The sequence below is a fragment of the Lissotriton vulgaris genome, chromosome 6 (genome assembly GCF_964263255.1).
Source record: "Lissotriton vulgaris chromosome 6, aLisVul1.2, whole genome shotgun sequence".
NCBI classification, from domain to species: Eukaryota; Metazoa; Chordata; class Amphibia; order Caudata; family Salamandridae; genus Lissotriton; species Lissotriton vulgaris.
In genome coordinates this window covers 736,078,621-736,094,184 of record NC_141694.1, presented here as the reverse complement: position 1 = coordinate 736,094,184, position 15,564 = coordinate 736,078,621, and the positions used below count along the sequence as shown (strand labels likewise).

At 42.4% G+C, this 15,564-nt stretch overlaps 1 protein-coding gene across 1 annotated transcript in view; it reads right to left on the bottom strand.

The window, feature by feature from the left end:
- The window catches only part of TBC1D32 (TBC1 domain family member 32), a 959,368-nt gene that overhangs the window by 504,056 nt on the left and 439,748 nt on the right, over nucleotides 1–15,564 (bottom strand). Inside the window, exon 19 of the mRNA XM_086926728.1 lies at nucleotides 6,145–6,283. Within this exon, the coding sequence (XP_086782854.1) occupies nucleotides 6,145–6,283 (139 nt within the window). The remainder of the gene's footprint in view (nucleotides 1–6,144; nucleotides 6,284–15,564) is intronic.

Here is a 15,564-nt window from a genome sequence, read left to right as displayed (position 1 = left end):
CGTGCTCACACCTGCACCAGTGTTTTTATCTTGAATCTCTGGGTATATTTTTGCTTCTACGGTGCCTCGAGAGGCCTCTGCCACAGTGCTCTATTGAATTTATGTTGCATTTTAATCCCTGTGCAGCCCCAGCAACACTGGGTCTGGTGTGACATTAGGTTAAGACACCAGGGACTTTATTATGTATAGGTCACATTGCTCTGGTCTGTGGTGTGAGCACCCTTAACTGGGTGCACAGGGTATAAACCTGGTCAGTGCTCTCTATCATACTTAATGTACCGCCCCTAGAGCAGCTGCGAACTTGCTCCAGCCCTTGGAGCGTCACAGCTATTTCAAGCAGCCGGTCCACTTTTCAACATGCAGACGACAATCTACTTGAGCTACAGACACACATTAAACTTCCAGAGGCCTCCCTGCAGCAGCCCATCTCACCAGCACATCTCACCAGCACCAACTGGACCTGTCTGAGCCCTGCTGGTAGCCTTTGCTGGAGTGAGTCCTTATCCCCAAGAGATGCCTCCCAGGTCATGGACCCTTGGCTGGCACTAGTGGGTATTGTTCCTGAAGAAAATGTGAAGATAAAGAAGTTTTGTACTCCAGTGGCATAATGAAATTTGAGGAGGGGTCCCCTTGCAGAGTGTATGGAGAGCCCCTCACGCTCCAGACCATGTCAGGAGCTGTCAGCTGCCACACATGCACAGTGCTTGAGAGGGCACCCTGGAGCTTGGCCCACCCGAACTGCGGGTTCTGTTATGCCACTTTTGGGCTCCTCGTATCCACAAAGTGACCTCTTTGTGCCGAGAATCAACCATCCGCAACAACTGCCAAAGCAAAGTTCAAGTTGGACCTGCTGTCCATGCCGAAAAGCAATAGCCCGCATCTACCACTAATTCGAACCTCCAGAGATGACCTACTCTTCACGTTACAGCAGCGACCATCAGTGACACCCGACTTGCTCCTCATTTCACAGCCTCTTCCTTGCAGTCCCTGCAAACGCGAACGGCACACTTTATGCAGACTTGAGAAGGCAAGTCTTCACTAGGATAAACCTGGTCCCTGTATCAACCCGTATTGAAACACAGTCGACCATAACATTTTACCCAGTCCAGCGCAACCACATAACAGTGAGTGGTGCTTTGTGCTTTTTGGTGCTATTTTCACCTAAAACTTTAAAACCTCTACAGGTAGATTCATGAAGCCGAAATCGGCTCGCAAAGGGCCAGATTCTGAGAATCTGGCCCTTTGCGAGCGCAAATTTTGCATTTGGGATTCATCATCCCAAATGCAAAATTCGCTATTATAGAATTCGCAAATCTGCGAGGAATTGCATTTAAGGAATCTCTATTGGGCCGCTATTTACCGCGAAGTCAAACCTCGTGGTAAATAGAGGAAACTTAGAAAAATTCACTTAAGTGCATTTCTCTAAGTTGTATGTTACACACACACATGTCCTTGGGACATGTGTGTGCGTAACACCAGCATCCAATATCATTTCAGGGGTGCAACAGGGTATTCTTTGGACACCCCTGCACCCTTGAAATTGCAAACTCAAAATGCGAATCGCTAATAGCGATTCACACATTGATATGTCTTCCCATTCATTCCTATGGGCCTTTAGGCCGATAGGAATGAATGGGAAGTTATTCCTTATTTGCGATTAGCAATTAGCTAATCGCAAATAAGGAAGCTGTAGGAATCGCAATAAATATTGCGATTCCTACATGAATCCCGTTTTGCAAGTCTGTAATAGAGATTCCTTATTATTCGCTATTACAGACACGCAAAACATGCCGATGATGAATCTAGGGGCTAATCTCCAGTTCTATTGCTCAATTTTCGTCATTTTGATGTCTTTTATTTAATACATTTTACTCTATTTTCTACATTGATGTGGGATTTTTCTTGTGTTGTTTTTTATGTAGCACTTTGTTACTGTTGACTGCTACATAAATACTTTACAGGATTGTGTCTATTATTTGAGTAGGGCTTCCACCCCTCTCAACTAATAACCCAATTTCTTATATGCATTAAGAGTTAAGTTGGCGCTGACCTGATGCAGCTGAACCAGCTGCGAAACTGCTTAGATTAAGAATTTATGCCCACAGTCCAGAATATGTCTCATGTTAACTTAGAACGCTGCACTAAAAAGCAGCAGCTCTGGAACAGTTTATTTTCTATTGTCAATATAGAATTCGGGCCCCAGAACATTATCTTGGATCTAAAGACAGTGATGCATGAAATATTACAGCTACAGATGGGTAACATGTGATCACTGACAGGGCAAGATTGAAAAATATTGAGTTATGCAAATAAAAAGTAAGTAAGGTAATTTGGTAAGAACTCTAGACGACTGCAGTAACGGCACTCACGTGGTCACATGCTGGAAAGGTGACACAGACGCAGTCAATCACTGAAATGGACAGAGTGGGCAGGTAAGTATTTTTTGACCAGGTGCAGGGTAACTTCACTATGGGATTTTTTTTAGAATGCTAGCAGCATTTTTTGTCAATAATAAGGGCTATGGGAGTAGCTGAGCGCTCAATGGCAGTTTAACCAAGAGATCCTACCGACTCCCAAATCACCACTTTGCATGTCTTTGCATGGGAACTGACAGAAATAGATCAGGTCTGATAAAGGCTTCTTTTCCATAAGTAGACCACCAGGCATAGGAACATAGCAGCTCAACAAGGTCACCCTATCATGGGTTTACGAAGGCTATGTACCTGGCCATCATCCTGATGGTACATCTTAGTACTGCCCACAAGGATGCATGCAGCAAAGGAGCAGGGCAGAAAAACAAGAATCCGCTGGTAAGTGAGAGGGGAGAGTTTACAGAAGCAGCAGGTGAGCTGGGCTGTAGAGGAGTTGTTGACGCTGCGATGGGTAAACAAGCAGGTTAGTCTACCCTTTTCCCAACTCCTTGACCTCAGCCATAGATCCAGTGAAGTGTCCGGAGAAAGAGGGCAGTGGAGATAGGGGAATAAAATAGTACACTGATTACTGAAACCAACTAAAGTGAAAAGCTTTAACTACTTCTCCAAGGGAGCAGCTAATGAAATTGGTGAAGAAGTTTAAACAAGTATTTAGAAAATAAAACCACAGGAGTCATTCTCAAATTCTGTGGAGCCAGTTAACACCCACATCCTAGATGGGGCAAGGCTAGCCAACTGAAGAGATCCTGAACTTTTAGCCTTGTGAAAGTGCACCGTACACCTTTGAGCTCAATTAGGTTCCCATACGTGGGAGAGAAAACTCAATGCAAGAAACTTGGGGCTAGATGTACTACTATGTTATTTTGCACCTCGCAATTTGCGACTAATTGCGAGTCGCAAATTGCGTGGCGTAAAATAAAATGTACAACAGTGTGTTCAACACTGTTTGCGATTCCCAATGTGGTCGCAAATTGCGAGGCTCATTGATATTAATGAGCCTATCTCAATTTGCAGCCTATTGTGAATGACAGTCCCTTCCAGGGGTGGTGGCCTGCTGGGCTCAGCAGACCACCATGTCTGGGACTGCTTTGAAATAAAGCAGTTAAAAAAATATGCAGCCTGTTTTCCTTAATGGAAAACGGGATGCATTAAAAAAAAAAGAAAGGTTTTCGTTTCATTTTTTAAGGGCAGGCAGTGGTCCCACGGACCACTGCCTGCCCTTAAAAAATATTTTCGCATGCATTTGCAAAGGAGAAGGGGTCCCCTGGGGACTTCTTCCCATTTGCGAATGCATTACCACCTACTTGAAGTAGGTGGTAATTGCGAGTGTTTTGCGACTGCAATTGCGGTTGCAAAACATTAGTACATGGTTTTGAGACTCGCTATTTGGAAGGACACGCCCCTTCCAAATAACCAGTTGTAAAACCTAATTAGCAAGTCGCAAATAAATTGCGACTCACTAAATAGGCTTTGTACATGGCCCATGATGTTTTTGGATGCACAAACGGGTACGCAAACCCGTTTGCACATGCAAAAATGGGTCGTACATCTGGCCCTGCATCCTAAAAGCTGCTGCCATCAACAAGAGTATGACTTTGCCAGGCACAGGTTCTTGATATTCCCAGATGTCCATTCTGACAGTGGGCATAAGGGGTGCCAGTGAAGCCTCTGCCTGCTAGACAGTGAAGCTAAGAGTATTTTATAAAGAGAAAGCATGTGTTCATTCAGGCGGATGATAATGATAGAAGAGAGGCAGGTGCACCCATGTGGGAGGTTTACATTAAGACATCCTGGGCTTTGATGCACAGACAATGCACATAAACTATCTGGGTGTGGTTTAGTGGGCATGTGTCTTAATTTAAAGCTTGGAGACCATTCAGTGACATCATGATACATGACCCCTCTAATTCTCTTAAACAGAGATTACCTTGCGTATTGCAAATATGCAATGGAGTGAGCGAATTTGGTGGCCACGTTATTGAATTGGTTTACGTCTAGGAGATTAAACAAAAGTGTATAGAATAAATGCGCCCGATTGATTTAATTATTTGATTCCAAGTGCACACACAAAGACTTTGAAAAATAGAATGGCTCAAATCCATAACTGGTTGTGCGACAGCTGTTATACTTGGTCCTGCCATGGTTTGCTGTTTTGTCTACTTAGCTTGTTTAAACTGATGTATTGGTAAACTCTTTTAGCTATACAGGTAGACGTTTTCTAGACTGCTTCAGAAAATCCTAATGTGGTGCTATTTTTTCACCATCAGTAATTTCTTCTCGTCTTGCCAAAAAGGGGTAGACTGGAGTAGCAAGAACATTAAAACGAATAGGCCATGTTATAACGCATGCGGTTAGAACGCATGCCATTACCACACTGTCATTACAGCGGCCGCATTCTTATATCGCATGCCAACAACGACTTGCTGTAGGGGGAGAACTGGATGTTGGAATAGTATAATTTACTATTCCAACTCCAGTCTGTGCAATAGTAGGGAAGGTGCTGGATTTAAATTCCAACACCTTTTGCCCCCTACAGCAAGTCGTTGTACCAGCTTGCGTTGTAATGGCATGCGATGTAACAACGCGGGCGTTGTCATGACCGTGTTGTAATGGCATGCGTTGTTTCAGAGGCGTGGTAAATGTTGTTTACCCTTTAAAACACAGTCATGAAGCAAAATCACTGACTGTCTCCTTTCAAGGAACATACTTTTGGTGTAAGTGTATGATACAAGATAGCTTAAGGCCCTCATTACAAGCGGACACTTAATTAGAGTGGGCCAGTACAGCAGTTACTGGCCCCACTGGAATTAGAAGATCTGTTGGAACACCGTAGACCTCTTAACTATCACCCAAAGATGTCTCCAGGTGAAAGTCCGGGCACAAATGAAGAACTACTGGGTGAACAAGACCCAAAATTCCTGATTCTTGGTAATTTCCCAGTTCTCAGTGGATCCTCACTGTTCAACTCGTAATGGGCCATATTTTCGACACACCGAGAATTACTGGTACTTGTAACACGGGGCGGGGGTGTCTGGCCCATTAACCAGGACACTATAAATGAGGGTCTAATTGATAAGGGAGAGAATCAGTTATAAATGCTTATTATGTCAAACCTCTTCAAATTCACTCCATTATTCCTTTCTCTTTCATCCTGCAGTCATTCTTTTACCTGGATATATTGCAGTAGCTAAGCAGAGTTCAGTGAATCACCAGTCTGTAAATATAGAACTGCACTGCCACACAGCCTTTGTCAATATATGATCCTGGAGCTCTCAATCTGCGTCAGCCATATTGGGAGAACAAAACAATCAACAGGATTCTCTAAAGCGAGGATGCTTGCTCAAGGTGTCCTATCTAGAATTTGTACCCATTGCCTTTCCTAAGGGTGGCCCCTCTTTCGCCACTATGTCAGGAGAGATGCATAGAAGCTGTGATACCTACCTGCGGAACAAACATAGGAAGGTGCTAATGTATCCACATTGTTCCACTGAGGGTGTCCTTCATTTCCTCTACACTGCTCCAACTCCTGCAAAGGTACAAGCTGAGTGGGGACCGAAAACAAGGACCTAGCTACAGCATCACTCCTTTGCAGAAGGTCCTTTACCCATAGGAGCCCCCGACACATAAGCAAATTGTACATCGCTGCAAAGGCTGAATTAAAACGTGCACACTTCATCTTTCAATACTATCATGGACTCTTGACCACACCTACCTGTAGCTTTTGTGTGAACCTGCTGAACATATAGGTAACACACTCGTTGATGGCTCCTGTTTGCTGAAGAAGTAAAAGTCCTCTAGGAGTTGCAGCAAAATTGAGCAAATTATCTAGCAAAGATTCTTCCCAGAGCATGCTGAAACAAAAAACAAAGAAGAAATTAGCCAGCTGGACAACCTGTACTTCCTCGGATAATCAAAGCCATAAAGCATGCCTCAAAAAGAACGAAGCCCGCATCTAGTTCATGAATACTATTAATGCGCCAGCTGTTTCGTGATTGAAAGTTCCATTGTATAGCATAACAAAATGGTTTCCATTCATCTGCTGGAGAGATGCTGCATATGATATGGAAATTTTGCTTCTGTGCTAGACAAAACGGAATATTGACAGACACAACATGGAATCGTATTACTGACCTTGCAGACAAGTTATTTCTATAGCTTGGTAAAAAATCACCGTCATCAATCATCAGAGCCTATTTACCACCAGCAAAAGGATCTATGCAGAGGGGCTAGGTGCGCAAACACTGACTAGTGCTGTGTGTGTGTGAGTCACCACAATTAGCATATCAACTATGAGAATCGAAACACAGAATAAAAAATACACAAGCTGGGATTGATACAAGCAAACACCTGTAGTATGAATAATCCACACCAACAGTTGTCAAATTCATGTTCTTCGAAATGCTTTTTAGAGCTTTGTTTTACCACAATTAGTTATTTCCTGTGCAATGAAAATCGTGGGGTGCCACGATAACACCACAACATGTACTGATTAGTTAATTTTTATACTTTCAGTTTATTGAATAAATGAATACGTAAAATGTTTGCTCTAAGAGATCGTGGTGCAGAGAAATGGATTTGCACTACAACCGGGGGAAAATTCAGAAGAACAGATGTTTTTTTAATGAAATGAATGGAAATTAAATGAAAAATGCACTTGTTAAGCGCAAGGCTACCCCGGGGCATCCCAGCGCTGGTAGCGGCAAGCACTAGAGAACCAACCGGGCTATGGGAAGAGCCAGGTTTTTAACAGTTTGCAAAAGGTAAGATGGCTAGATTCCTTGCGCAGATGGAGAGGGAGAGAATTCCAGAGCTAGCAGCATTGTAAGAGAACAGACGACCCCCGCTTCTAGATTTTTGCTAATCCTAGGAACTGTGGCAAGGTGTAGAGCGTCAGAGCAAGGGTGTCTATTGGGACGGTTGGGTCGAACAATAGAGTGATCGATGGAAGGACCAATTCTGGTTAATGTCTTGTGGACAATGCACATGGCCCTGAAAGTGACTCTCTCCATGATAGGGAGCCAGTAGAGGGATTTCAAAGCATGTTTTGCTGTTCGGTCTTTCGGGATATCCAGAAGAATTCTGGCAGCCCAGTTTTGTACCGTCTGGAGTCTTGAGAGGGTTGCGCATGTGAAGCCTAAATAAAGGGCATTCCCGTAGTCCAGATGCAATAGAATGAGTGCCTGGACCATGAGCTTCCTTGCCTGGAAGAGGATGAGGGGAAGAACTTTGCGAAGTATCTTTAAGATACCCAGGCTTTTTATCTGGGTCTTGGGGGCCGGAACGGGCCCAGGACAGCCGGCCACATTGTTTTGGGATTAAAGGGAGACAAATTCCCCAAGATCATCATCTAGGTTTTTTCTCAGAGTCAAGCTATCCTGGCTGAAGACGGCTGATAGCCAGAAACCGGTCCTAGTATGCTTGATTCCGGTCCAGGGAAGACATGGCTTGGCAGTTCGGGCTGGACTGTTCCCATGAGGCACAGGGTCAAGACTGATTTGCATATGGCCATGTCTGAACTGGAGTAGCTTGGTGAGCAAAATAACGATGGATTAAACTCAGATCTGTGACGGGGGGTGAATGTTTGCCATTGTGCAACCTTCTTTCCATCATCTTGTGTGTTTTGCTGTTCAACCTATGTGGGAGGGGTATGCCCAAACGTGGGTCCCGTGCTCACTAAGCCACTGGAGTCAAGCTATCCTGGCTGAAGACGGCTGATAGCCAGAAACCGGTCCTAGGATGCTTGATTCTGGTCCAGGGAAGACATGGCTTGGCAGTTCGGTCAGGAATGTTCCCAAGAAGCACTCGGTCAAGACTGATTTGCATATGGCCATGTCTGAACTGGGGTGACTTGGTGAGCAAAATAACAATGCATTAACCCAGACCTGTGACTGGGGGTGAATGTTTTGCCATTGTGCAACCTTCTGTCCATCATCTTCTGTGTTTTGCTGTTCACCCTATGTGGGAAGGGTATGCCCAGATGTGGGTCCCTTGCTCACTAAGCCACTGGAGTCAAGCTATCCTGGCTGAAGACGGCTGATAGCCAGAAACCGGTCCTAGGATGCTTGATTCTGGTCCAGGGAAGACATGGCTTGGCAGTTCAATCAGGACTGTTCCCATGAGGCACAGGGTCAAGACTGATTTGCATATGGCCATGTCTGAACTGGGGTGACTTGGTGAGCAAAATAACAATGGATTAAACCCAGACCTGTGACTGGGGGTGAATGTTTTGCCATTGTGCAACATTCCGTCCATCATCTTGTGTGTTTTGCCTTCTCATAGCAAGCATCTGTATTTCAGGTCTGGCTAGAGCCATTTTAAGTTGTATTTCAAGGACTTATTTAATCTATACAAAATGAGTGGGGGTGAAAAGGTCAGCCCCTTGGATGCTTGTAAGTCACATTTATAAATTCATCAGCCGCTGGTTACTTATAACTGTTATGTATTACTTATTTTGCCTATGGCCATGCATGTAGTAATTTTATAAGTATAGTAGAGGATAAGATCAACCGCAGAGGGGTGCTTGCTTAGCTTTGTGTAATGCAGCTCACGTAAGAAAGGCGTGCCTAAATGTCCAGAACGTCCCTTAACTCATGGGAATTTATCGGCTAATCTATGATTGGCTGGTTTTAGCTCAAATAGGCCAAGCCAGAGCTGTACTTCTAACAAGCTTTCTGCAGACCCGTATTGGTGGCCTGGCATGAACATGGCCAGATTTACTATTGGGTGAACTGAAGCTAATACATACAGAATCTCTGTAGATGACCCAAGGCAGGAAAGCAACCTCTCCAGCCCGGATTCTTTTATTGAAATCTGACACTTATAGTCACGGCCACTGAATTTATGCGTCAGGGGACAAACAAATTATGAGGCACGGTTGACTAAATTATGTTGCAAGAAACGGCACATTGTTCAGAGAAATTAAGTACAGTTTGTGGTAGTATTTAGTCATTATTTTTCAATTTTTACACATGATAACCTTGCCTGGGCAAAGTAACAGATTAGCATCCACATACAGCAATAAGCAACTGAAAAGTGAGTAAACCACCTTTGCGAATGGCTATCTACTGCGCAGCAACACATTTTTATATTTTTAGTAACTTCTGACACATTTGAACAAGAAATATTTTTCTTACTATAATCCGCAAATTATGCAGCAGATGATGGATTATGTAGGTAGTGTGGCAAATCCATAATTATACGAAAAAATGCCACACCCGTAGAATCGCATATTTCCAGAGGCCCTGCTTACAATATTTTTATAAAAGAAAAAATGATGGACGGAATGCTAAACAATGTGAAACAGTCACCCCGAGTCAGTGATCTGGGCCTAAATACATAATTTTTTAGCTCACCATGTCATTCTAGTTTGGACCCAACCATATGCAAATCAGCCTTGACCCTGCTCCCCATCGGAACAGTCCAGCCCAAACTGCCAGGCTAAATTCTCCCTGGACCAGAAACAAGCATCCTAGAACTGGTTTCGGGGTATTACCATTCATCAGCCAGGATAGCTTGAATCCAGTGGCATGGAGAGCACAAGACCCACGTCTGGTCATATCCGGCGCACTTGGGGTGACAAATGTAAAAAGAGTAAATGATGGGTGGAATGCTGAACAATGTCAAACACTCACTCCCAGTCAGAGATATGAGCCTACATTCATATTTTTTTGCTCAACACGCCATTCCAGTTTGGACCCAGCCATATGCAAATCGATGAAGGTCTTTAAATCTCACACTAATTAGAAGTAAAATGATGTTACTTAAAGGTTGTTGTCCCTGACCATGTCTTACAAAGTAGATAGACATGCTGTTTCACTGTGCATCTGTGACATAATTGATGTACATGTTGGTACGTTTCATGTGCAGTAATGAGCTACATATCGGTTGTATTACAAAACCTAATAAAAACATAATATAAAAAAATTGGCCTGGGTGAAATTTCAATTGCATGGTCATAACGCCGGTCATATGGAAAATTCAAAGTGAATTCACGTTGCATAATTATACCGCTTGCACTGCAAAATTATAGTGCAAGAGAGAAGGAACAACGCAAACGACATGACCACCAGTGACTGTTGTTCGCAATGCTTGAGTTTTTAGTGCTATTTATTTTGCCAAAATGCGTCCCCGTGTCCAAAATGGATGCAAGAACACATTTCGTGCTAAAATAGTGTGCTCAATGCCAAATACGCATTTCATGTAAATGCATGTAATGTTGTGACATTTTGCAGAAATTTTACATAATTAAACAAAAGTAAATTAAGCACACTCCTATTACTCCTATTATAAATATCGTAGATAAAAGAGTAACTAAGACGTTGCAGATCACTGTTAATCGTATAAGTTCAGAACCGTTACACAATCGCAATTTCTTGCAGTTTAGGCTATGACAACTCCACACTTACTAAATTCTCCAAAAGACAACATACGCCTCTCAAGAACACCACTGCTAGAATGCACCTGAGCAAGAAGACATGGCCACATCACAATACAAGCAAGAGACCAATTCACCAAACTATTCTGCCCACAAATTGACCATCTCTGGAGGTAAATACATTTTTGGGATCTTGGACACTCCTCCTCTACAAACACTGACATTCCAGAAACAGCTTAGGTAATCTTTCTCAGGAGGGTCATGTAGGGTCTGGGAAACCATGTCAAAAGCTAAAGAAACTTCATTTCCCTATGAGAACTATAAGAAGGAGTTTGAGCTCCTTCCGTTCCAGTCAAATCTCCCCAGATAATGGACTTACCTCCCTTCATATACTCAACTAACTCCTTATCAATGCAAACCTCATGCCTTTATTTAATTGATCCGGTGTACATTGCGTAAATATCACGCAGCTCTTCCTTTCCCCCTTTGTGTACTCTTAGGTGTCATAATAAACTCCTTTCTTTGTAAAGCTAGAGAATAAGTAAGAAGTAGGTAACAATGCAATGTCAATATGTATACACTCAGCTACCTGCTTTTAAGTCCTGTTAACGAGAGATAAAATCTGCTAAATTAATACATTATACAATAGAAGAAGCAGTCATATTTAGTGAAGAAACGGGTCACTGGAAATGTAATTCTAGAAGAACATTTTGCCTTTTTACCTCACAACAAATTCTAACTGCATAGAACTGCTGCTCCATTGAGTGTGATGCCATGAACATCAGACTGCAAAACTATCCGTTTCCAACAGAGAAGCAATATTTGTGTGCAAGTAGTTTTTAAGAGTGAGACCATTGCCTATCTGTGGTGCTCCAAAAGACATAAGACCAGACTACCTACGGCAAAGCATATCGGCCTGCTTCCACTTTTCATATTTCTGTACAAATGTGCCTTTTCAGCTAATATTAGGCAAAAAGCTGAAATTAAGTATTTACTATGCAAATAACTTTGTGCCATGAGAACATTTATTTTCAGATTTTATTATAACGTACTCTCCGTTTTAAATTATTTTGTCTGGCATCTGTGGTAATATTTATTTTGCTGAGATCATCTGTATGCAAATGTGAATTCTCAATTACACTTCATTCTCTTTAAATATTGTTAACTACATCATCCAATAATCAAGACTCTGCTAGAATAAAATGCAGGTCAGCACTGCTTCTGGGCAGAGCACTACAACTTTTTAAAAGTTGTATAACAATATGAAGACAAATGGCATACAATGACTGAATGGTTTAAACCACTTGAAAAAAGCAAATGTTCACTAGACAAGATTTTAAAGTAAACATTAGCACAAGATGGCATCCCAAGACTTCGGTAGTAATAAATATCTGAAATGCCCCTACTGCCTGGCAGGAAAAACAGAACCAGTGTAGACTGACGGGGAAGGAGAGTGGTATTTTTCAAATCACTCATCTGCCAGCCTGAACATTTGCAACCAGGCGGCACAAGGGAGGACAGTATGGAATAAGCGATTGATACTTATAGAGCAATAAATATCCCCTCGAATTTAGAAACTAAACAGCAACAATCTACCCTTTTGCCAATGAGTAAGGAATGAAAAAGGGAAAACAAAAAGATGCTCTGCATAGCTCAAACTTTACTGTTTGATTTATATCCTGCAGTCAACAGAACATATTTTTGGTAAAGGCACGTATGGTTTTGAAGTCAGAGCTTTCGGAGAAACAAATATTACAAATGGTGTTATAAGAAAGCTTTCTGGTTGCGAAAGACTTATCGTGGGCTTACCACAAACTTACCGTGGCCCTAGAGCACCCCGATTGCTTACCATTGGTTTTCTTTACTTGCTTTCTACTATGTTAGAATCTTAGAATTACTTTTTTTTCTTTCAGCCCTCCATGATAGTGAATGGAAGAGAGAGAGAGAGGGAGAGAGAGAGGGAGAGGGAGAGGGGGAGAGAGAGAGAGAGAGAGAGAGAGAGAGAGAGGGAGAGGGGGGAGAGAGAGAGGGAGTGAAAGAGAGCGAGAGCGAGAGAGAGTGTGTGTGTGTGTGTGTATATTAATTACAGTCGTCATTGGCTCAGAGTAGTTACCATACGAACATCGTTTTTGGTTTAGTAATAACGTTGCCGTCATTTGACAAATCGTCTGAATCTTTCCAATAAAAAAGTTCATCAACGTCAGATGCTTCCTTTGACTTTGAAGTTTTGGGGTGCTTTTTCTTGAATGTGCTTGGGGTATGACAAAAAAAGGGGGGCCCCAAACAAAATTTTCCCCATGCAATTTCTATAAGGAATTTTGAACAGTACTACAACCCAAATGGATGAACAGGATAAAGCCAAATTTGGTAGAAAGCTAGATCTTTTCCCAGAAACAGTGCTTTTTGTGATTTGGTGCAAATCCTCTCAGTAGTTTTTGAGAAATTAATGTTCAACTCAATATATACCTGAACAATTTGGCTTGCAGGACTCTCAACTGAGTCCAGGGGGTATGCAAGTTTTTATAATAGAGTAGTATGATCGGAAGAGAGGGCCTCTTTGCCCGTAGATCTTCTCGCTCAAGCGGGAGCTCACGCTCTGAATGGATAGCCGCAATATGAGGAAAAATGTTACAGCTGCCATTTCAGGACACTGAGACCCAGTCCCTGTGTCCTGAACATTAAACAAAAATAAGGTATAAGGGGGGAGATAGGGGTATCCTGACACTTTGGACCTAATGGGGGGAGGGGCCTCGAGAAACACATCTGGTCCAAATTCTAAAAAGAAATGGGGTTGTGTGGATTTCCATGATCCTGTTTGTGTCCCACAGGAGCCAGCACAGCCCCTGGACTCCTGGGGGAGTCGCACAGAAGCACAGGGGCCATGAAGCCTCTCACATGAGTCTTGCGGGATCTGATTTTTTTTTTAAGGGGTGGAGCCCGAGTGTTTGCCGTGGGTTTCTGCAAACAACTTCCCGCCACGCCTGGCTAAAGGATGTGCATGGCAGAGGCTAGGCTGCCTGTGGGGGGTCGGATACAGGGAGGGCTAGGTGGGTTGGCCTTGCGTATTGTGACAAAATATTACTTTATGCTTTTTTAAAACTAGAAATTCACTGAAAAAAAAGATAAAGTGACGTTATAGTTAGGTATTGTAATAATATCACACTATACATACAAAAAAACAGAATACACTAATTTGCTGGTAAAAACAAAGATTAAAGTGACTTTATAGTTAGGAGAAAATGTCAGTTTAAACGTAATGTTTTAAACCAAATTTCAAGATCTATCGTTATTTCAAGTAACTATAACTTGCCTACTTGCCATGCACTGCTTATGACCATCTATATTACAACACTCATGACATGTCAAGTCACATCATTGGTAACATTACCGAGGACAACTGAAGGAATACAATTGACAACACTGTGCATGGCAGAGGTGCAAGTTATAGTTACTTGAAATAACGAAACTATAACTGTTGAGTTCCAGTGTTTTTTCTCACCTAACTATAACGTCACTTTAACCTTTGCTTTTTTCAGTACATTTCTATGGTTTTTTTCAATTCTAAGGAAAGATAATATTACCATACCCAGCTATTACATCCCTGTAATCTTTGTTTTTATCAGAGAATATATTTATATAACACGCATGCGCCCAATCTTCATGATCGCCAGTTGTAGGTGGACCCATCAGTAATATCTGGGGCCTCTTGTGAGCCCCCTAAAAATCACCTGTAGAGACGCCACTGAGTGAACTGCTCCAGCATCCCCAGTGGTCTTTGGACTCGCCATTGAGGTACAGGCCAATCACATTTTCTAGCTGTGTCCAATTGGTGAGAGTACGGAGGAATGACCTAGTAACCCCAAAAGATAGCACCTCAAGGCTGAGTTCAACAAACTCACAGCACATATTCAAAAGGGCGGTCACTGGCAGAAGAATGGTTAGAGCCTACATACTTCGAAGTAATAGTATCACAACACAGCTCCATTTTATGATGAGCTGCCACAGTGTATTATATGTATGTCTATTTTTTTTTGTTAAGAAGGGGCTCAGGCAGGTTGATGATGCATTACATCTTACAGATAGGCCTTCATTTCTGTTTACACAGTTTTTCATGGGAGGGGAATCACTCACTCCTACCATGATTATTTTTTTCCATTTTTGCAAATATGAATATTAGGGGAAAATAAATAGTCTTTCACTTTTGGCATCTGACGCTGATGGGTGCTGATGCTTCAGTTTCACGGCTCGATTGGCCTGCCACACAGCATAAATGAAAGCCCTTCTGCTTTAAATGGGGGACCTAGGGATAGTGAAGGGGGGCTTCTGAGAGTAAACAGCAGTGACAATTCTTTTTCAAAGTCTGATTGCAAAACTAAATCAAAGAAAGTAAAGTGTTCTTGTAAACTTCTATCTCAGCTGCTCTGAATGCAGGTTTAAGAGATGAACCAACCCTTTCAATAATGGATTTAAAGAATCAAATTGGTACTGAATCCCCAGAGCTGAAAAAATCTTTAAACTTTCTGCTTCGTTGGGTTTATAATAACTATTATGCATTCCTCAGCAGTTGGATTAGTCTGGAGGAAGAAACAGAACTAATCAGATCAGCGCCATTAGCATCAAATACCCGCCATTTTCGTGGCTGAAAAGCAGTTGTCATGCTGCAACCGATATTTAAGAATGTGTTCAAGTAGTAATAAAAAGCATGCAGTTAAAGCTCTCTGATCATCAGGGGAATTGTTGTTTTACATAATCTATGCA